This window comes from Phocoena sinus, chromosome 2 (genome assembly GCF_008692025.1).
Source record: "Phocoena sinus isolate mPhoSin1 chromosome 2, mPhoSin1.pri, whole genome shotgun sequence".
NCBI lineage: Eukaryota > Metazoa > Chordata > Mammalia > Artiodactyla > Phocoenidae > Phocoena > Phocoena sinus.
In genome coordinates, this window is record NC_045764.1 from 44,225,043 (window position 1) to 44,247,935 (window position 22,893).

Consider the following 22,893-nt stretch of genomic DNA (forward strand, 5'->3'; position numbering starts at 1 on the left):
TGGAAGGAGAAATACTCCTCACAGAAAAGAAATTATCTGTACCTAGGCAATGTAGGTATTCTTTGCTTAACGAGAATCTTCCAGCAGAGAATGCAAAAAGGCAAAAATTGAGTTGCATAGCATTTTTTCATTGATGTCCAAACTTTGGGATGCATCCTTTTGGGGAAGAATTAATGACTTGGTCTAGTTAGTCATGAGAAATGCAGCTGATGTTTTAAAATTCCCTTTTGAGAGAATTAAGTTAGAATCACTGAAAATATAAAAAAGATTGCTTTTATTTATTTTTATTTATTTATTTATTTTTTTTAAAAAGATTGCTTTTAGAAGTAAAATGTCTTAAACTAAAAGCTTTATGCTAAATCAGTTTTTCTTCTAAAATACAAACCTACATCTGCACACAAAGATTTTTGTAGTGATACAAACAATTTAAAGTTACCTGCAAGTTTTACAAAATAGCTTCAACAATCCTGAAATTAAAAAACAAAAACTGCTTTTATCTCTTGAAACAGAATTGGGATTAACTGTGTTATTTCATTTCTTCTATTCCCAGCGTAGTCATTGCTTAATGGTAAGTGACGCTTAAGAGCTGGTGGGAGGTTGGGGAGTGCTGATAGTAGTGTTAGGGATAGGAAAATGAAAGCTGTCCTTGCTAATTAACTCATCACCAGAGAAGTGACCTTCTAACACTCAAGTGTTGTGCTTTGTTGCCTGCTCAGTGTGTGGTGACCTTTCACAAGAGACATTTCAGGTGGTGACCTATTTCAGAAAGACCCTGAATGTCGAAGTACCACTTAGAGATCTTCTCTGAGTGTCATTCAGCTCAGAAATTTACCTGCAGAAGGTCTTGCTTGGCCATTTTTTAACTTTCTTCTGTACAGGGGAGAGTTCTTTACTTGCAGAGAGTAAAAGAAGCCATAGAAAACACGACTTGCGTCAGGTGTTTAAACTTTACTGAAATCATGCTCACTGTCTAGAATTCACGGTTTAACTTTAAGACCATATACATATATATATATATATGAAACTCCCTTTAAAGAGATAAAGGGGAATAAGGCTGAATTTTAAGATAGAAGTACAGCTTTAGGCAGAAATATTAAAGTTAAGGTGGTAAGTTCCAAAAAGTTAATAAATACATGGATGAATGTACTAGCCAGTTAGAATGATTGGATTGTGACTTTAAAAATTATTATTCTAAAATGAGCTTCTAAAGAAAGCTCTTTGTTTTCTGTACACACTTCCCTTTCACATGGTAGCTTTTTATTGAATAGTTGAATTAGATATCATTAGCCCTCAAAAGGACAAACAGGAACGCAAGATGATTTTAGGATGTATGTATTACAGTATATACTGTGATAAAGTCCCAACAGGTGAGCCAGAATGCCTGTCTTTTTAAATGGGAAAACTAATTGATGTAGTGCCATTTAAAGCATTGAGCCACCCAGTTAATAAAAGCTCCATAAATACCTGTGCTGAGTCATTTCATAGCTCTAGGAGAGGTCCAAGAAAGGGTGGGGGAGGGGCTGGCAGGCAGTGCTAGAGCAAAGCTCTTTGCTGCCTTCCTTTCTCTGCCCCGTTTGTTCAGAGTGTTTGGCATGTGCTGCCTCTTTTGCCTAGATTTCCTTCTGCTTGGTTATTACTGACTCCTGGTTGGACCTTTTGTCCTCCAACTCATATTATTCTAAGGTTGTTAAGGATTTTCTACTTTTATAAACTGAATTTATAAACTGAGGATGCTGGATTACATGATTATATGGCTTCTGGTTCTAAAATGCCTCTTCCTAGAACATCATGCTTGTTACCTCTGGAGGCCTTGTTTTTCTTCAGCTTACTTGGCTTTTTTTTTTTTTTTTAAAGGCACTGTTGATCATATCCTTCCTTGGCTTAGTGACGTTATGTGTTTTTGGATCGTCTTTCATCATTTTTGTCTTTTTGGGGGTCCACTTTCCACACATTTCACGATGAGCCTCAACCTGTGGCTTCTCCTCTTGCTTCACTCCAAATATTTTCATGACATTAGCTGTCACCTGTGTTTCGATGACAAACCCACATTTCTAATCTTGGCTTTTTCAAGCATCTCTTCTATGTGTTTACCTCCTGTTGAACATCTTCACTTCATTGTTCCACAATCCGTTTAAATTCATTTTTGCCTATAGGTGATTTATTTCATTGAAAGAACACACAGCATACCTGTTCATAGTTATCTGTGGGAAGGAGAGTGAGGCTAGGGGTTAGACTAATTGTTAGAGGTGGAAGAAGGGGGGCCTTTTATAATTTTTTATATTTATTGATTTGAGTCTTTTAATAAAATAGTGTCAGTATATTGTGAAAAAAATGTTCTCTTCAACTGATTCCTCTTTAAACTTTGTTTGATCACTAGTGAGGATCCTTACTAAAAATCAGGTCTTAAAGGCAAAGGGTTAACTGCTGTTAGAGAATAAAATGAAGTGTGCTAGAGCAAGGGTGCCACTGGGTCTCATTCTGAGAACTTCTAGCTAAACACAAGAAATACCGAATTTGCCTGTATTTGGCATGTTACACATCCTGAGGAATTGACAAAATATGCAAATGCACTGATTCTTATTTAATGAGAGGTGGTGGCGGGGCCCTGCTGATTTTCTTGAGTTTCTAGATGAGTCTTGTGCAGTCAAAGCTGAAACTGAAAGCATTAGGGACTTAAAATTCATCAGTAAATATTTTGTCTTTAGTGGAAGCAGTTGTTCTCTTATGTTGCCATATTATTCAACTGTAAGTTTATATTTTAACAGTGGGTAAGCGGTGTGACCTCTAGTTTAAAGCCATTTAGTAATGAAGAGGCATCGTTACAACTTTAATGAGCTCTCGGATAATATGCCTTATTCTTTTTAAAGATGGTCCTTCACTGTCTCATAAACAAAGCTAACAAAAAACCCCTTTTGATATATAACCAAATAACTAATTGAATTCTCTTAAATTGAAATATGTATTCCAGTAATGTAAATAGTAAATGGGGGTCAAGAAAAAACGATTCACGCGTGGTCTATTAATTTTACAGATGTGGGAAGAATATCCTGATGTTTATGGGGTTAGGCGGTCAAACCGAAGCAGGCAAGAACCATCGCGATTTAATATTAAGGAGGAGGTAAGAAAAAAAAATGTTTCAGGGTGTGATACATTCAGACTCCTTAATTATCTTATCCTTTTTGACTCTGATATGTATTACCATTAACGAGACTGAACTTCAGGCATGGGAGTTAAGTGACTCGAAAGTGAGCTTTCTCAATCTAATACAGAAGAAAAGCCACATGTGGCTTTTAAAGAAATAAAATTACCAGAAAGATCATGTTTGTGATGCTCTAGTAGAGAGTTAGGTCATGTAGAGAGTTAGATCATGTCATGTGAATGCTCTAGTAGAGAGTTAGAGTATTATACAGAACTGGCCTCAAATTCTCTTCTTTTTTTAATGTTTCTTATAGTGCAGTTGATTATAGCAAGAAGTTTACTTTTTAAAATACCTAGTTTCTAAATCTTCTAGATTTTGTTACCTGGGTAACTAAGCAAATGTAACAATGGAAGTAGTTTCAGATTTACTGCTGAGAAAGGAAGGAGAGTTTGCTTAACTTAAGTATTTTATTTTACCTAAATGGTTTAAATTTTGTTTCCTAGTTCATTTTTAATGTGCAGTATAAATGTTTAACACGTATTTACTCTCTGATCAAATTGTCAGATTGAATAGATTGATGGTTTTTAAAATTAGTGTTATGTACTGGGTTCTGTTGCTTCTGTAGAATCAGACCTTTTCTCAGTTTGTGTGATGTTTTTACGGAAATCCTCTTTAAGTTTTACCTCTATGTTAGGTTTATAGACTGCATTCTGAAGACACGTTCTTTGGTCTCTCAGTGAAATGTCCCCTCTCTGCATTCTTAGGAGAACTTTGCTATTCTTAAATATATAATATCTTTCTGATGAAAGTTAAATATTAGTAGCCAAAGGTTAGTGAGTTTGGGGTAGTAAATACACTTAAAAAATTTAATTGACCATAACACCTGCATTGCATTTGTGGTGTTTTATTTTCAGTGACCTCTGAGCTGGTTTACCTTAGCTACCTTTCTTTTTTCCATGTTTGTTATAACCAGCCGCATCTTTTCTCTTTTGTGTATAAATTAACACATTCTCTGTAGGGCACAAGACTAACAGCAACGGGAGTACTTTGCCAATTTGCTTAACTTGGGAGAAAAAAGAGTTGTTCAAATGTCTGTGACTGTAAAGTTACTTGGCCTTGTGCTTTTAGCAGAGGGCTGCTGGCTCATGACTGAACATGCTCTTTAATGAGTGAAATGAAACAGGTCCATAGTCACCGCCTTTAATGGCACACTAAATGTGTGGCATTTTTGTGTGACAGTCTATATCTGCAGCATCCAGTTTGGTCTCCATTAGACATGTATGTGTCTTTTAAAATGTGTATTAATTAAATTTAGGTAAAATGAAAAATCCATTCCTTAGTCACACCAGTCACATTTCAGGGGCTCAGTCACATGTGGCTGCTGGCTGCTCTGTGGGCCACTGCAGATACAGGACATGTCCATCATCACAGAAAATTTTATTGGACTGTGTTCTTTCAGAAGTCAAGCTGAAAGAAATATTTCCTGGCGTTAGAAGTAACTCGGCAGTAACAGACAAATTAATTTTCAAAGCAAAAGAAAAGAGAGCACCACCAATCAGATGCTTAGGTTTCTTTCTGTCTAAAAACTCATATTGAATATATTGAGTAGATTGTTGAACCAGGGGGTAGTGTTATCCCTAAGAACTGTGAATTAAAGTCTGTAATCATTTTTTCCCCCTCACACACTGAAGGCAAGTAGCGGGTCTGAGAGTGGGAGCCCAAAAAGAAGAGGCCAGAGGCAGCTGAAAAAACAGTAAGTCTCTCATGGGGGAAATTACTTAACTTGGTAGTTTGGAGCATGTGAGCATTTCTGGGACTGCCTTCCTTGTGTCTGTAGCGCACCCCAGGGCCCAGAGTCCACTTCTGTCTCTTGCTGTCTTGGATTCCTGTTCATCTGAATCTGCTGCAGCAGCAGTGGCATTTGAAGCCCAGGATTCTTAGTTTTTCACATGTAGGTGTTAGGCTACTTTTTGGGGCAAACCCCAGCTATTCCATCTGATTTGCCCAGTTAGCCCAATTATTGTTTTTCTCAAAAATGTGCACAAATATCAAACATAGAGGCATTTGGTATTCTATTGTAGATAAACAAGGAACACATTTAGATTGGCTGTTTTTCCTATTCATTTGTTCTTTGTGTTGGCATGGCAAAGTTATATTGGTTGGATGCCCATTTTAGTATGAAATTTCACATTGTTGTTTCCATGTGGTTTTACTATTGCAGTTCATAAGCCAGAAAATTTTAATTCATGGGCTTAATATGAAATCCCTTTATGATATAGATTATATATTTGTTATTTTAAAACTTAAAAAATTCTACTTATGGTAAAAAAAATTTGACTTTTTTTTCGGGGGGGAGACATAATTAAAAAAACCTTTTTTGGGGGGATGTGTGGATCCCTTTAACAAACTGAATTCTACAGCCTGTCCCCTCAGAAGAATACTCAAAACTCTGCACACAAATTCAAGGGGTTCTCATGGTAAACGATTGTCCTTGGCTCCCACTGAGAGCCCCAGTATATATTCTCTGTTTTAAAGTATTAATGATCCTTAATTTAAGTGTTTGGCCTAAAGCAAAGTAATGTGAGTTTTTAAAATCCATTTCCTCCTCTCCAAAATAGAGTAATACTTATTCTGCTGACCTAACAGGGTTATTAGAAACTATGCTAAGAAAAGTCAAGTAGTATTTAATATTGCCCTGCCCACAGGGCATATGATTTTCATTTGTGTTTTAAATATTTCGTTAGAGTTGGAGAAATGATAACTGTAGGCAAGCCTGTACTTCTTGGCAGCTCGGAAGGCTCTTGTTCCCCAGTCCCAGGGCCTGCTTGGGAGACTCTGTTCTCAGCTTCCCAGGCTAATGGCCTTTCGGGGGCTTTTGGGAAGTCCATGCATGTGCTTTTTCCTCCACCGTCTGGCTACATTCTGCTGGTCTCTTGGCTGGAATCTAAATGGGCTGTACTTGAAAACGTGAACTCCTCGTTTTTTTTCTTTCCTTTTTTTGGCCGTGCTGCATTAATTCCCCAACCAGGGATCGAACCCCTGTCCCCTGCAGTGGAAGCGTGGGGTCTTACCTACTGGACCACTGGGAAGTCCCTGAACTCATCATTTTAATGGCTTTATCTGGGTGTGGAGAACCCTTCCATTTTTTCAGTCCCTGTGTAACACATCGGACTTACTCTTTTGACAGGCTTCTATATTTATTTTCCCTCTCCTATCAATCCTGAGAGCTCTCCAAAGTTGGCAACTCTCAGTGGCCTTCATGGACCATTCTTTCCCTTGAGTAGAACCTTTTCATTCCTTGTGGGGGGTTTGTGTCTTCTGTGATGCTGCTTTTCTACCCCTGGCCACTTCCATAGGAACTTAGCATAAGCTGAGGTTCTCCTCATGCTTGTTTATTTGGGCCCTGGGCTGGCCTCACTTCTTGTCATCCTCTGGGCAGCTGGAGAGTACTAGGGCTTATGGGGACCTCTTCCCTTCTAACATTAATTAGAGGAGGTCCTACAACTGCTAAGGCTCAGGTTGCAAGGCATAGCACTACAGGGGCCTCTGTGATCTGAGCAAGGGTAACAGAACCCAGTGTGTGTGCACATGAATTTCAGAATTGAGAGACTCACTCGAAGGGAGTGGAAATTTGGAAATATTAGCACAGGGAAGTGTTTTTCTGAAACCCTGCCCTGCAGATTGTATCACAGATTTTAAAGTTTTTAAAAGGAGCCATTTTAAAACTTTTTTTTGGAATTAATTTCAAACTGTAGCAAAATTGTAAAAATAAGAGTAGTACAAAGAATGCCTGTGTACTTTACCGTTGGTTACCATTTTTGCCCCACTTGCTTTATCATTGTGGGTGCTCTCCTTATATATTGCGCGCATGTTTCAGACTAAGATTCATACATCAAGGTCTCTCACCCCCGAGTTCTAAGTGTGTATTTCCTAAGAATAAGGATGTTTTCTTTCATAAGCACAATACAGTTTTAACGTAAATAGATTTAACATTGCTACGATCCCTTTGTCTAATTTATATTCCCATTTTGTCAGTCAACCCAATAATGTCTTTCATAATATTTTTCCACCCCCAGGACAGGATCCAATCTAGGGTTAAATATATGTTAGTTGTCAGGTTTCATTAATCTAGAGCACTTTCACAGACTTTCTTTGCTTTTATGACATTGACACTTCTGAAGGTACAGTCTTGGAAGGGAGTAACTCTCCTTGAGTCATGTGAATTAGCATTTTAAAAGCTCAGAAGAGGAAAACATTTTTTGAATTAGTTGGCAGTGTTGAAAATTGAGGGATGGTATGTAAGGATCTAGATTTCTAGTTTTTGAGAAAAGCTGTCGGTGCTGCCCCATATAACACTGGTCTTTGTAACCTTTGGAGAAGCCGTGAGTTCTCCATTTGACCCCATTTACGGTCCTTACCTGGCCCCAGTGGGTATTTGAGATTGTAACCCCTGACTTAAAGTCATACAAACAAAATTTTGAGTTTTGCTTCACCCACTCATGCTGTTTTGATCATTGAACCCTTTTTTATGTAGTCGCTATTCATGTTATCCTAATTTGTGAAATGTTGTATGGGATTTCTCCTGACTCGTTACGGTCCCAGTAATGCTTAACCCCACTGTACAATGGTTCCAAAACCCTCTCTCCCAACTGGAATTTAAGAAAGTATTTCAGCTGTAATCATTTGAAGTTATTCTCCTGGGATTATAGTTATTTCTCCCTTTCCACTGCTTTGAATTGGAAGTCTGTCACAGTCCTGTGACAGTGGAAGAGAATCCTTGTTAGCCTCAGATTTCCCCTCTTCACTGGGAATTGGTACTGAAAGGCATTCTCCACGGGAAAATCTACTGAAAATCAGTGAAGTTAAAGCAACTCTTTCCCTCTTTTCCTTACCTGCCTTCTAAAGTGGAGGAGAAAGGAGTTCCCTTCTTTGAGCTCTTAGAGACAGTTAATAGGAAGCCTCAATGGCTCTTGACCAGAGTTTAGGCCCATTTTATTTAAAAATGGCTTTTGTTCCTTCCCTCCTTTACAGTTCAGTTTTGATTTGTGTCCTACCAACCACCTTTTCTTAGTAAAGGAAGAAAACTATACCCAGTTAACTTGCATTCTGACTTTTTCCTATCTATTTATATTGCCTTGAGGCCTCAGTGGCCAAATCTTGGTAGTTTTCTCCCCAGTTCCCAAAATTCTGGCAAAAATTCCATTGATTCCCTTTTAGGGAATCCCATTGATGGCCTCTTAGAGCTGAATCTGGCAATTCAGGTCTCCTTTAATGTATGAAAAATATTTTAATCACGATCTTATATTTTAGACTTCTCTTCATTGCAGCCCGGCATATAATATACAGCTTAGTCAGGGAGTCTCCCTCATAAAATTTGCATTATATGAGAAGCTAGCAAACTAGAAGTGGACATCGGTTGGATGAGCCAGGGTTGGGCAGTAATCTTTTTGTAATTGATTGCCTTTTTCACCCCTTATACAAAATGACTTAGTATTGCTGGTTGTAACTTACTTTTTTCCCCCCCTCTATTCTGGAAAATTAAAATGAAGTTTGAAGTAATCCAGCCAATTTCAAATACACATACATAAAAGTCATTTAGGTCTTTCAGGCCTCTGATTGTTCAGATCCTCCCAGAATGTGTAACCCTGGCTTTAATGTTTGCAGATCCTGTGGTCTTCAGTAGGTTATGGTTGAGAGTAGCAGGGTTGGGGATTTGACATGTACCAAACAGCTTGTTCTCCCTGGTCTTGAGTTTCCCCCTACCTGGGAAGAGGCCTTTGAACCAGACAATTTGCTAATTTTTTGTACATTCTTTTTTTTTTTTGCGTTACGTGAGCCTCTCACTGTTGTGGCCTCTCCCGTTGCGGAGCACAGGCTCCGGGCGCGCAGGCTCAGCGGCCATGGCTCACAGGCCCAGCCGCTCTGTGGCATGTGGGATCTTCGCGGACCGGGGCATGAACCCGTGTCCCCTGCATCGGCAGGCGGACTCTCAACCACTGCGCCACCAGGGAAGCCCTTTGTACATTCTTATATTGAGAGATTCTGAGTCCTCCTGGTTGTCTGTAAGTCTACAGATCTGCAGTTTAACTGGAAAACTAGACTCAACATCCATTCTCTCAGTGTTTACTGCCAGTTTAGTCTCCTAAAGTTATGGAAGTGGACCTTATTAGCTACCCTGATATAGATTCTCAATTTCTGGCAGAGTTATGTAAATTACAAATAATACTTGACTGTGGATCTTTCTCATCTGATCTGCTCTCCCTTAGGTCTTACGTGCATGTTCTTTCAAGCCTGTTTCCTGTGAAACCACTTCTCTCCAGTTTGACTGTGTGACTTCCTTCTAAAGGGTAAACTGTTCTGGACTTGGCCCAAGGGAGACTGTAGCCTTAGGTGCCAATCTCCCAATTGCTAGAGACATCTTCCTTTTTTCCTTCCTGGTCGTCACCATCTATTCCTTGGATTCCTTGGACATATATATTGTACGAGGCTCTAGGCAAGGAGAATAAAGCAGGTGCCCAGAGTATAGTTTGCTTTAAAGAGAGAGTGAAGGATATTAGGTGACAATAGTAGGCCTTAATATCTTACCAGTCTGCTTCGGAAAGCACCCTACCTGTCTGACAGTCTGATAGGACTCATTCTTTAATTACTTCTTTATTTAACAAAGATGTATCTCCATTTGCCTGCCTTTGTGCTAAGCTCTGGTACAAAGATACCCTGCCCACATGAGTGACCTACTATTAGGTAAATGGTAGTGCCAGTAGAACTTGAGTAATGTACGTAGAAGTGCTCCACTGCCTTTTCGTGGAAGGCTTGAAAAACATTTTTTCCTGTGATGTTTCCACTAATTCAAGTGCAGGGTGGGTCCTGGACCTTTTAGGAAGGTTCTTCCACTATTACTTGGACTTACTCTCCCATGAAGAATATTGATTTGACTTTGCAACTTGGCAAGAGTTGTCTTTAGCATAACCTCATTTTCTATACACAGACCCAGAGACACAATGGTAATTGTTTTGTTTAGAGAGAACCTCAGGTTCTTGCCTATTAAGTTTTTTTTTTTTCCTCTAAATATTTCATGCCCAGTAGCTATTATATATGCTCCTTCCTTCTTCCCTGCAGGTGAGAAATGAGCTGAGTTTATGTGATGTCTTGTTTGGTTTTCAAGTAAACTTCAAAAACTGTTTGGGGATAGTAGGGCACCTATAGGGTATGGCTCTCCCAAGTCTTCTACGATCTTGAGGAGCAAAAGAACACCTACTGTATTTAATAATTATTAAAAACTACTTCATTAGTTGAACAGGTTATTTAGTAGGTAGTAGATTTATCATTGAAAAATAATTTTGGGGATTGTTTTCTCAGTGTATTCTAAAGATGTTAAAATAACTAGTATAGTAGGTCTCAAGTCTCTCAGCATCATCTGAATTTGTTAACATTCAAATTTTTAGGCCTCACATTACACCTACTGAATCAGAAACTGGCTGTGGCCCAAAAATCTCTTTTAATAAGCCCTTGAGGTGGTTCTGATCCATGCTAAAATTTGAGAACCTCTGATCTAGTATATATTATGGCTTCAATCTGGTCAATGATAGTAGTAAATAAAAATAGAATATTAGAGATTTAGCAGGATTTTTTTTTTCAGAACAAATGGTTTAAAAAATACAGCCTTAGCTTCCATTTTCATTTATTTTTGATACCAGATATAAAATAGGAATAGATATTACACACCCTAGGAAGGAACACAACCAAAATTTAAATGGAGCTAGAACAAATCTTTTAGCATAATATCTGAAATATACATGTTCTGCCTTTTTGGCTAATCAGATTGTCAGATTTGTCAGATTCTTCAAGCTAAACAATCTTGAAGAATTCTTTTAGAAAAAAAAATTTTGCTTTGCTTTTGATCACAGAGAAAAATGGAAACGGGAGCCCTCAGAAGATGAACAGGAACAAGGCACCAGTGCAGAGAGCGAACCAGAGCAAAAAAAAGTGAAGGCCAGAAGACCTGTCCCCAGAAGGTGCAGTGTTTGCTTGAACATCTCTGCTTCTGGTCGAGCTTAGTTTGTGTTAGATTGAGAAGGACGATGTAGTGCTAGCCCAAAGGCCTTAATTGATGGGGTACAGTGTGTTGTGATTCCGGATTTTGAATGTCTGGTTAACTTCTTGCCAGCTTGCATCATTAGCAAGTAATTCGATTACTGAGCTACTTATATTGATTTTGTGTGTTTGCATGGTATGTAGCTCAGAGTGGATCTTACTGTTCATACTCCAGGCAGACTAGTTATGAGGAGTGAATGTATCTTCCACTGTTAAAAAAAGCTCCCTGTGTATTTGACTAGTGTACAAGTTCTTTTTGGGAGAACTAATTGTTAAGTTTAATTGGCTGGTTCAGAGCATACTTTACTGCTTATCATCCTGTTCTCATAATCTTTATAACATTAAGCAGAGAATCTGTGTAGGGAAGGAAGTAGGTGGAGATGAGAGGAAACTGGTAACTTTTGATCAGACATATGACAGTGAAAGGTACTGGTGGTGGGGAACGGAAGGCAGGAGGCAGAGAGGCCCCAGGAAAATTTACCTCCTTGCAGTATTGCTTAGGATGCTTTTGGCAGATACTGACTTTGGGCCAGATCCCACTCACCACCTATTTTTGTACGGCCTGCGAACTCAATATAGCTTTTATAGGTGAACATTTGTAGTTTGGTGATGGGGAACACTAAATTTGAACCCTAGCGAAGTGAAATGTTATCCCTTCAAAAAGAATTCTGTTCTTCTCGTTAGTAGATGTTGTATTACACAAAAAAGTACTCAATGATTATTATTTTATTTTGACTTTCGTCAATAAAATATTTGTTAAAATTTATTTTCTCTTGTTATATAAGTACCTATTTAGTGGCCCTCAACTTTGCCTCTTGTCTGAGAAAGTAAAAGATACTTATTCTCTAGCCATTTACAGCAAACATGTGTCTATCCCTGGCTTAGGACATTGTACTTGACCCCTCACCTCCCACCCCAGCAGGGAAATTCATCAGTGAGTTTTGTCTCCTTTCTTCTCAGTTTCAGTTCTCAGGGCTGGAATCCACTCCAGTTCTGTCTTCTAGATTTTACCCATCATTTATTGAGTCTCTGATCATCTGTCTGTGTAGTGTTGGTTATGGCAGGTATGAGAGAAACAGGTGACTATGATTGTGAGTTTCCGTCTCCCTCTTTCTCCTTTCATCTTTTTACCACTGATGGAGAACTTGGGGATTTCCTTTTGAGAGCTCCTAGTCTGTGGCTCTCAGTCCTGCCTGCAGGGAAGTCAATAGAGGGGCCACCTCCTCAGTTCGTTCCATTGGTCTGTGGCAGGGCACAGTCTCTCAGGTAGCCTTCCTGGTATATTGAATGTACATAGGAGAAAAATATATGTGTAGTTATTTCTTGTCCTTTACTTCCTTTATACAGATTATAGCATTCCATGCATCATCTTCTGCATTTTTCTTTCATTATCTTGGAAATCTTTCCTTATCAATGCACAGAAAACTCCCTTTTTTATGGTTGCATAGTATTCTGTTTATTGAGCTAGTTCCCAGTTGATGAATGTTTAGTTTTTCTAATCTTGTTATTGCAAATACCACAGTGAATACCTTACTGTGTCTGTATCAGTCTATATCTGTAAAGTCAATTCCCAGAAATAAAATTGTTATATTTGTAATTTTTTTTTTTAATAAATTAATCTATTTTATTTATTTATTTTTGGCTGCGTTGGGTCTTCGTTGCTATACACAGGCTTTCTCTAGCTGCGGCTAGCGGGGGCCACTCTTCCTTGCCATGTGCATGCCTCTCATTGCGGTGGTTTCTCCTGTTGAGGAGCACGGGCTCGGCACAGGGCTTCAGTAGTTGTGGTTTGCGGGCTCTAGAGCGCAGGCTCAGTAGTCGTGCACGGGCTTAGTTGCTCCACGGCATGTGGGATCTTCCTGGACCAGGGCTCGAGCCTGTGTCCTCTGCATTGGCAGGCGGTTTCCCAACCACTGCGCCACCAGGGAAGCCCTGTAATTTTGATAGATATTTCCAAATTGCCCACCAGAGAGCTGTCATCAGCAGCGTGCTACATGTGTATTTTTATGTCAGGTGATCTTGAGGAATAGTTGAGAACCGTTGCCTCAGAACCCACAGTACAGTTTTCCCTTCGTCCCTGCGGGGAATTGGTTCCAGGACCCTTGTAGATACCGGAATCTGCAGATGCTCAAGTCGCTTCCTTATATAAAGTGCTGTAGTATTTTTGAATAATCTATGCATCTCCTTCTGTACACTTTTAATCATCTGTTGATTACTTATAATACCTGATACAATGTAAATGCTACGTAAATAGCTGCAAATACTCAGCAAATTCAAATTTTACATTTTGAAACTTTGTGGAATTTTTTTTGCAAATACATTTTTGATCCATGGTTGGTTGAATATGCAGATGTGGACCTGCAGATACAGAGGGCTGACTGTATTCCTATAAATGACTGAAGGGTGTTAGCAGTAGAATCACTTTCATGTTTCTAGTGAAGCAGATCTCTAGTGAATTAGAATCTCAGGGAATGGGACCTGGGAATATTCATGTCTAACATTCCCCGGGTTAATACCTATGTATGAACCCTGCTCTGGGAAATAACAATTATATAGATTTGAAGTAGACAACAGATGATAAAGTAAGGACTCTGCCATTTTTTCTTTTCTCATTTTAGAGCAATGCCCAAACCTCGTGTTAAAAAGCAACCTAAGACGCAGCGTGGAAAGAGGAAAAAGCAAGATTCTTCTGATGATGAGGATGAAGATGATGAAGCTCCCAAAAGGCAGACTCGCCGCAGAGCGGCTAAAAATGTTAGGTAGGTGATGCCCCAGAAGGTTTTCATTAGTGTGAAGGGAAGGTGATAGTGTAGTTGGCTAGAGCTTGGTTCTGATAAGTCCAGGATTAGGCATTTGATAGGTAAAAATAATGACCTGTGTCTTGAGGTTGTATTCGGAAATCTGGTCAGGGTTCTTGCAAAAAGAATGGTTCTGGCCAATAGGAATATGGAAAGAATAGTGATAACTCATTTCAAGCCTTCATTCCTATGAAGAGAGCTGCTTTATTTCAAGTTCATGTTTCGTTGAGGTGGTAGTGATGTTATCTTCATTTCATAACATCCTTTTTTAGGAAGGACATTAGGATTGTATTTTCACTTTTGAATTGATGTTTGAATCAGCCAAATTCTTTTGTTTCAGCTTATATTATTTGGATATAATAATCTTATCAAGCTTACGATACGATATGAAGCATTAATAGAAAATAAAATAAAGGAATAGATATATGCAAACATAAATATTTTACTTTATATGAATCAAAGGGTATTTAATTTCCTTTTAGAGGATATGCAGGTTTCTTTTGGTCTACTTAAAGATGGTGAAGCTGAATCCTGGAGTTATTAATAACCTGTTCAAGGTATCCAGTTAATACTTTGAAAGCTAGGACTAGGTTTTGAGTATTTTAATATGTAGCTTAGCACTTTTTCCTCCTACAGCTGTACTGCATCCAGAATTGTGTTTTTCTCTTCTGTAACCCCCAAACCATTTGTTGTTAATATATGGTGGAAGGTTACATTTTAATATTTTATTACCAGGAAGTATGCTCAGTAACTTGAGAATACTTAAATTTCATATTCTTGTTATTGGGAGACAAAATGCAGGGTCGGTACATTCAATCTTAGATGTATTGCTCCGCTTTTATCTAATGGAATACTAGTAATTTTTTTCATTTATTGTGCATTTTCTTTCTTTGTAGTTGTTTCCTTGTTTAGACATAGTAATGACCTCATTAAAAAATGAAAACAGGGCTTCCCTGGTGGCGCAGTGGTTGAGAGTCTGCCTGCCGATGCAGGGGACACGGGTTCGTGCCCCGGTCCGGGAAGATCCCACATGCCGCGGAGCGGCTGGGCCCATAAGCCATGGCCGCTGAGCCTGCGCGTCCGGAGCCTGTGCTCCGCAACGGGAGAGGCCACAACAGTGAGAGGCCCGCGTACAGCAAAAAAAAAAAAAAAAAAGAAAACATAGGAGTGTCTTTGTAGTAGTTTTCTATGTCTTGCTTACAGAAATCACTGTAGTCAGTTTCTATTTTGAAATATGAGTTAGCCTTCCTGCAGCTATCTGTGAACATGCATTAATACTTTAAGCAGGAAAAAAAAATGAACTTCGAGCCCGTTTTATTGTGGCTGATCTGCACAACAGCATGTTGCAGCCAAAAGGGTATGGTTCCTCGTCCTAATGATACTATGTATGGTGGTGTTTGAATCTGAAAAGATAGTTTCTCATTTATTCGGCATTATTCCTCATGCAGTTATAAAGAAGACGATGACTTTGAGACTGACTCAGATGACCTCATTGAAATGACTGGAGAAGGAGCTGATGAACAGCAGGATAATAGTGAAACTATTGAAAAGGTCTTAGATTCAAGGCTGGGAAAGAAAGGAGGTATGTGAAGACAGCACTTCATTTTTGCCATAGGTGGCAACAGATGTATGGCAGGGAGTCCAGATGTTTAAACAGGAATAGAATTAAGGATCATCATTGCCTCAGGCACAAGGAACAGCTTACTTTTTGCCAGATTTCTTAATGCCACCTGTGGCCAGGGACCCTTCCCCTTGGCCTTTGCTTTTAGCTCCTTGAGTTACTTCTTCTGCTCTTTCTGTTTCTGCTTGAATGCTTCACCTTCCTCGTCCATCTCCTTAGCCTGATCCTTGGGTTGCTTCAGGGGCTTCTTGACACCTTTGCGGCCAGACATGACACCTGCTGCCCCTTCCCTGCCATTGGAAGCTAACAAATTACTTTTTATATCTGCTCAGTAAGGCCCAAATTTTATGTATTGAGCTCTGAAGTGATGAATTTCAGTCCATGCCCTTATTTGTTGTGAAATGTGGAAGTTTTTCTGACCCACAGAAGAACTGACCTGAGACTATAGGGCTGTGTCCCATATGTCTTTGAGATTTTAAAATTGAGCTCGTTAAAGATGTTTTACTATCTTAAAAACCAGTGATGCAGCAGAGCTTCTTGATTATTAACATTAAGTAAATCTACCTTTAGTTACTTGTTTTTGAATCTCCTTGTGATAAGTGTCAAACGCGTTAAATACATATTTGGACAGTAGTGAAGAATTTTTTATATCCAAATGGAGATATCTCACAACTCAGTTTTTTAAAGTAACCTTTCCATATAGGAAATATCAAAATAATACATAATTCATTTTTCTTTGTCTTTTTTTTTTTCATCCAGGCTTACCTGAGGTTAAGAGAGTCAACAGGGAGTTTTGGGTAGTTGAGTAATTGGGGAGATTTTAAATTCTCTTACCTTGTTCTTAATATTCCTGGAGAGAGAGACAGATTTGTTTTCTGAGTTAGTAGGGACCAAAACAAAAGGATATTGCTGTTCCATTTTTATTGGGTTTGGATACAGAGATTTCTTTGATTTCACGAGCAAATTTTGTAATGTTTTAAGTAGTGAAAATTTGGTTTGCATCATGAAAATATTTGAAATTGTTGAACATGTTCATTCTGTATCGTTTGTGAATTTCTGCTTATTTCGAGTCAAAGGATTTTGGTGCTTCATCCATAAAGAGACTTTTTAGACATTTGTGTATTTGGGAAGCTTTTCAGTGTCTGGTTTAATATACTTTTTAAAATTTAACCGAATCCTTTTTCAGCCACTGGAGCTTCTACTACTGTATATGCAGTTGAAGCTAACGGAGACCCTAGTGGCGACTTTGACCCTGAAAAGGATGAAGGCGAAGTCCAGTACCTCATCAAGTGGAAGGGCTGGTCGTATATCCATAGCACGTGGGAGAGTGAAGAGTCCTTACAGCTGCAGAAAGTGAAGGGCCTAAAAAAACTAGAGAACTTCAAGAAGAAAGAGGATGAAATCAAGCAATGGTACATTATCCATCCTGGATAAAAGAAATACATTTGCACCCTGGAGGAAAGGAAGGTTTTTAACTAGTCCATGGAGAACACAGCTATCTAGAATATCAAATTTTGCCTTTAGCATCTGAATGAACGTGGAGGCATCCACGATTACGTTTTATAAAACTGTGAGCTGAAGATAGTATGTATTTTTATGTATAGCCACCAAGTCTGTAGAGTTTAATAATAACTAGCTTATGGAGCATTTTTCGGACATGATCTCATTAATCCTCACAGTAATCCTATGAGATTTGTACTGTTGAACAAAATGTTTTTTTGTGGGAAGAGTGAGGTACAGAGCAACTCTGTGAGAGGGCCCAGGATTGGAATTCTGGTAGCCTGAGTCCAAGGCTGACGTACTTAAGCACCTTGTTACTTTCTGTGGTTGTCCTGGGGTAGCTTGGATGTCAGGAGTTAATAATCTAGAACTCTCTGGGTTATGATATACTTAAAACTAATCTTGGTTTTACACAGTTTACAGAAAGGATGTGACAGAGATATTCTGAAACTGTGATAGCCTGTTGTTTGTAGTTTACTTACAGCTTTGAGCATGTTAGGTTGCATCTGAGACATATGTGGGGTCACAGCATACACACAACTAAACTGACAAAAAGAAGCATAAGTTCTCCCCGAAGACATATGTGTCAGTGTCATGTGATGAGGTTTTTTTGTGTTAGGAATAGGGGCAAATGGGTTCCAATTCCTGTTTTATTACTATGCAAAATATGCTGCTTCAGTAAATCAGAAATTTTTTTCTTTGAGTTGAAAACAAAAATATGTATCCCTAAGATATGGGTAGTTTGTAAAGAGATTAGAATTTTAAAAATGCTTGAAAGCTCTAGCAGTATTCAATTTCAGGTTGCTGGTGTTGTCGTTTTATAAGTATGAATAACTGGTTTTCTAAAAAAAGCCACATTTAATCACGCCTAAAGCCCATACATATTTGAAAAAAGGCAGGTTTTCTTGTAAATCTGGAAGAGTTTTATTGTCCTTGTCTATTAAGATATATGAATTTATCACATGACTTCATCACCCAAAATAGTTATTTTTAGGTTTCTTTATTAATGGGCCACATCAGAGGGAACAACTGGTGTGTCCTATAAGTCTAAGGTTTTTAGTGTTTTCTATAAGTCTTACGTGTTTTTCTTAAAATCTCTGGCCTAATTATTAGTAAAAGATTATTAAGGGACATATGAAAGTAAAGACTAAGTTTCCTTTCCTGCCTTGACTTTGCATTGACAGATGTATATGGATCCCCCAAATCTAATAAGTATTTTTTTTTTCTGTCTGTCTTCTGTCCAGGTTAGGGAAAGTTTCTCCTGAAGATGTGGAATATTTCAGCTGCCAACAAGAGCTGGCCTCAGAGCTGAACAAACAGTATCAGATAGTAGAAAGAGTAATAGGTAAGTACATGGAAACTCATCTAAGCACTGTTTGAGCTTCAGGAATAATAGAACCTTTTCTTTTGGGAGTAATGTATATATATTGAAAAAATGCGGGACTTCGCTGGTGGCACAGTGGTTAAGACTCTGCGCTCCCAGTGCAGGGGGCCCAGGTTCGATCCCTGATCAGGGAACTAGATCCCACATGCATGCCACAAGTAAGGAGCCTGCCTGCTGCAACTAAGATCCAGTGCAACCAAATAAATAAATAAATATTTTTAAAAAATGCATTTTTGTAAGTATACTTTTGGAGAATAGACAGATGCCTAGATTTATTTTGAAGGAAAAGCTAACAGGCTTTGCCAGTAGATTTGGAGATGGGGGGAAAGAAAGAGGTGGCAAGGATGGTGCCAAGGTTCTTGACCTGAGCAAATAGGAGACTAGAGGTACCATTTACTGAAATAGAAAGAATGGAAATCAAGAACTTATTTTGATATTTGTCAGTTTGATATACTTCTCAGTCATCTAAGTGGATAGTATTGTGAAGGCTGTAGCATATATGAGTCGAGTTTAGAACTCAGTCCAGGCTGGAGATTTAAATTCGAGGATATAATCCGTATGTAGATGATATTTAAAGCCTAAGGTTTAATGAGATAATCAAGAATGTGTACGTGGTGCAAGTAGAAGTCAGAGGGCATTCTAGCTTTCGGAAGTCAGGAAGAGAAACCAGCAGAGGAGAGTGAGAAAGGACAGCCAGTGAGACAGGGGGAGAGCCAGGAGAGGGAGGTGTGCTGGGAGCCAGGTGATTCACGCGGCTCGGGCAGGAGGAGGCACTGCCAGTCAAAGAGGACTGGGACTTGATCCTTCAGCTTGGCAGCAGGCCTGGCCCTGGGGAGATGGACCCATGAGGTGGTGGGGCTACAGGCCTGATGGGGTGGCTTCAGGGGAGAGTGAGGGGACAGTATGAAGAAAGCTCCCCCGGGGAGCCTTGTTGTAAAGGGGGAACTGAGAGATGGGGTAAGTGCTAGATAGGCTGCTTTTTCTTTTCTTTTTTTAAGATGTGAGATAGTAGAGTATATTTGTACTCTTATTCATAGGACCTAAAATGTCACCGTTTTCTTGGTTATGGTGATAACTTACCCAGCTTTCCATTTATTTAGCTGTGAAGACGAGCAAATCTACACTGGGTCAAACAGATTTTCCAGGTAAGCAAGACAACTTATTTATAAATACTGTTTAGCATTTAAGAGCAGTTCATGTTTTGCAGAATATTTACAGCTTTGCCACATGGTGTTTCCTTGGTTATACATAAAACAGAATGTCACTCCTCTCCTTTAATTGACAGTTGCTGATCTGTAAATTTTTATATGTGAAATAGCTCACAGTCGGAAGCCGGCACCTTCCAACGAACCTGAATATCTATGCAAATGGATGGGACTGCCCTATTCAGAGTGCAGCTGGGAAGATGAAGCCTTGATTGGAAAGAAATTCCAGAGCTGCATCGACAGCTTCCATAGTCGGAACAACTCAAAAACCATCCCAACAAGAGAATGCAAGGTGTGGTGACTGCTGGCTTTTGAATTTTCAGGGGAAAGGTGTATTGCTACAAAGGGTTGGCCACATAGATAGATGTTGGGAAGAGAGAATACCACAAAAGTAAGTGATAATTCCTATTTTGAAGTGAAAGACTTCAAATGACTTAACCTTGACATCAAAGGAAAATAATTAAAACAAAAGGAGAGGATGAGTTGTATAATGGCTTTGCTGACTTCTTTAATCTTCTTATTTACACAATTAGATATGTCTTATATGGAGATATTGTAGAGAATACTGGAAAGAATTAAAGCACTTTAAAGAGAAGTGACAGGAAAGGGGAGTGTCTGAATTCTAGGTTATAAACTAAATATATAGGCTCTTTTATTTGCTAGATTGGTTGTACAGTTCCTTTTCTTTCTTTGGAATTCATTCCCTGTGTAAATTGGTATGCTTGGGTCCTCAGTAGTAAATGTTTTTGTAAGACATGGCCTCTCTCTCCAAGAGGTTGACATTCAAATTCATTGCACCAAACCTCTATCTGTGAAAAGCAGTTGTAACTGAAGGTCAATGAGTGTGATAAAGACTATTCCAGAAGTAGGAGTCACTGAGCCACAGGGATCATTGAAGCGGTTTTAAAATGAGGAAATTGTGGTGCTTGAAGGGCCCTGTCCTTGAAGACTTGATTGGAGCTGGTTAGACAGACAGAAGGGGGCCCAGGTTATTGGCCTCCTGTGAAAGATATTAAGAGAAAGATGTTCTTATAGTCAGTAGGAGGACCACCGGACCTCAGGGTAGGAAGAGATGGAGGTGATATTGGCGAGTCAAAGTGTGTATGTCTTGAATACCTTGGAGAGTATTTGGATTTTATTCTGTGGGTCTTCATAAGCCTACCCTCCTGAGCAGAGCAGCAGGCAGGAAACAGTATTTCGTTTAGAAAGTTTCATCTAACGGCCATGTGTTGGAGACTAGAGTGAGCAGTTGTTAAAGCCAGAAGGTCCCACCAGGAAGGTGTCGTAGAAGCCCACGGAGGGAGAATTAGTGTGACAGCAGCTGGGGGGTGCTGCTGCTGGGGGGTCGGATGGGAGAAGCACTGTGGGGCAGACGTGGCAGAAGTGGGCAGCCAGAGGCATCTGATTCCATTTACTGCCGGCTGCTCACAAAGGAGAGCTGCAACTAATAATTACCTTATCAAATACGTTATTAGGACGACATTTCTCATAATGGGGCACTATTCCAGAGAGTGCTCATCTTCAGAGAAATGCTCCCTGAAAAAAACACTATTGTGGCCAAATAACTTTGGGAAATATTCCTGAATTAGTTTCTCCTGTAAGTTCACAGCATACACAAGAATGTTGAAAAGTCATGAGCCGTGAAATTTATATAAGTTTTTAGTCCATTGTTTCCCAGTGCTATTTAATGATGTTCGCAAACTTACTTCAGGAAAGGAGCAATGACTAAAAATTATTTCGGGATGCAGTCTGGCTTTGGGAATGCAGACCACAATGCAAGAGCTCGTGGTGGGTTGGGTGTGGTTGGTGATTCAGATGTGAAATTTAAATTCTTATGCCTTGGTGTAGAGCACAGAAATCATGGCTAGCATTTTAACATAGGAACAGGAGGAAGGTTTTCTTCAAACCTGGGCTTTGTTAAATTTTGCATTTCAGGCCCTGAAGCAGAGACCACGATTTGTGGCTTTAAAGAAACAGCCGGCGTATTTAGGAGGAGAGAATCTGGAGCTCCGAGATTATCAGCTAGAAGGTCTCAACTGGCTTGCTCATTCTTGGTGCAAGTAGGTAGAAAAATATGTTTGATGTTTTCTCTACTGTTTCTGGCTTTTTAAAACTGTTAGGTATGAAGAATTACTTCCTTTTCTTGTACATTATAGAAATAAAAAAATTATGTGATTGAAAGGAGCCACTTCTGGGAGTTTTTATGTATGTATAATTACCAGTTTAGTCTGAAGTAAAAAGTACTTTGTTATTTAGTTATTTGGGGGTTAATTTCTCATAGCCAGAGACCTATGTCTTACTATGTTATTTATGAGTATAAATAGCACGGTAATTTGCCTATATCTTTAGTGGGGAAGGAGTTATTCTCAGAAGAAAGAAGAAAATGTCTTTTTTCCATTCAGTTGTCTTTCTGAGCCAGGGAAACCTTTAATTTTATATAGTGGTGCTGAAGAGTGATGTGACCCCCACTCCCCCTATTGCTGTACAGGCCATCCCTTGTAGAGGAAGTTCTCTGACAGTTGGACTTGTGAAATTATCCTTTACTTTTTTGTAACAAGATCACCATAGTCTTGGAAAAGAAAAAGAGAGATGAGACAACGAGGTTTAAAGGTACTTTGAGGCTGTACTCATAAATTTTATTCACCAAATTCAATTGCAAATTCAAGTAGTCCCTAATTACTATGTATTAGGGACCTAGGTAGGCCTGGAGAATTTTTTTTTAAAGATTTTATTTATTATTTATTTATTTTTGGCTGTGTTGGGGCTTAGTTGCGGCACGTGGGATCTCTGTTGAGGCATGTGGGATCTTTCGTTGCGGCGTGCGGGCTCTTCGTTGTGGTGCGCGGGCTTCTCTCTAGTTGTGGCATGCGGGTTTTCCCTTCTCTAGTTGTGGCATGTGGGCTCTGTGGTTGTGGTGCACGGGTTCGAGACCACGCGGGCTCTATAGTTTGCAGCACGTGGGCTCTAGTTGAGGTGCGTGAGCTCAGTAGTTGTGGTGCGCGGGTTGCCCCGAGGCATGTGGGATCTTATTTCCCTGACCAGGGATGGAACCCACGTCCCCGGCATTGTAAGGCAGATTCTTTACCACTGGGCCACCAGGGAAGTCCCAGGCCTTGAGAATTTAGTTGCGAACCACAAGACAGAATTCCCGTCTT

The 22,893-nt window shown here is 39.4% G+C and overlaps 1 protein-coding gene across 7 annotated transcripts in view; it reads left to right on the plus strand.

The window, feature by feature from the left end:
- CHD2 (chromodomain helicase DNA binding protein 2) overlaps positions 1-22,893 on the plus strand; it is a 128,494-nt gene that overhangs the window by 19,195 nt on the left and 86,406 nt on the right. For 3 of the 7 annotated variants that reach the window (XM_032621112.1, XM_032621111.1, XM_032621114.1), the window contains 10 exons: positions 3,032-3,118; positions 4,831-4,892; positions 11,044-11,151; positions 13,849-13,989; positions 15,477-15,610; positions 16,836-17,061; positions 18,394-18,494; positions 19,634-19,678; positions 19,852-20,030; positions 21,674-21,798. In XM_032621112.1, the coding sequence (XP_032477003.1) occupies positions 3,032-3,118; positions 4,831-4,892; positions 11,044-11,151; positions 13,849-13,989; positions 15,477-15,610; positions 16,836-17,061; positions 18,394-18,494; positions 19,634-19,678; positions 19,852-20,030; positions 21,674-21,798 (1,208 nt within the window). Of the gene's footprint in view, positions 1-3,031; positions 3,119-4,830; positions 4,893-9,467; positions 9,487-11,043; positions 11,152-13,848; positions 13,990-15,476; positions 15,611-16,835; positions 17,062-18,393; positions 18,495-19,633; positions 19,679-19,851; positions 20,031-21,673; positions 21,803-22,893 lie in introns of those variants that run through there. The other 4 variants (XM_032621115.1, XM_032621113.1, XM_032621118.1 and 1 more) reach the window with 3 other exon arrangements.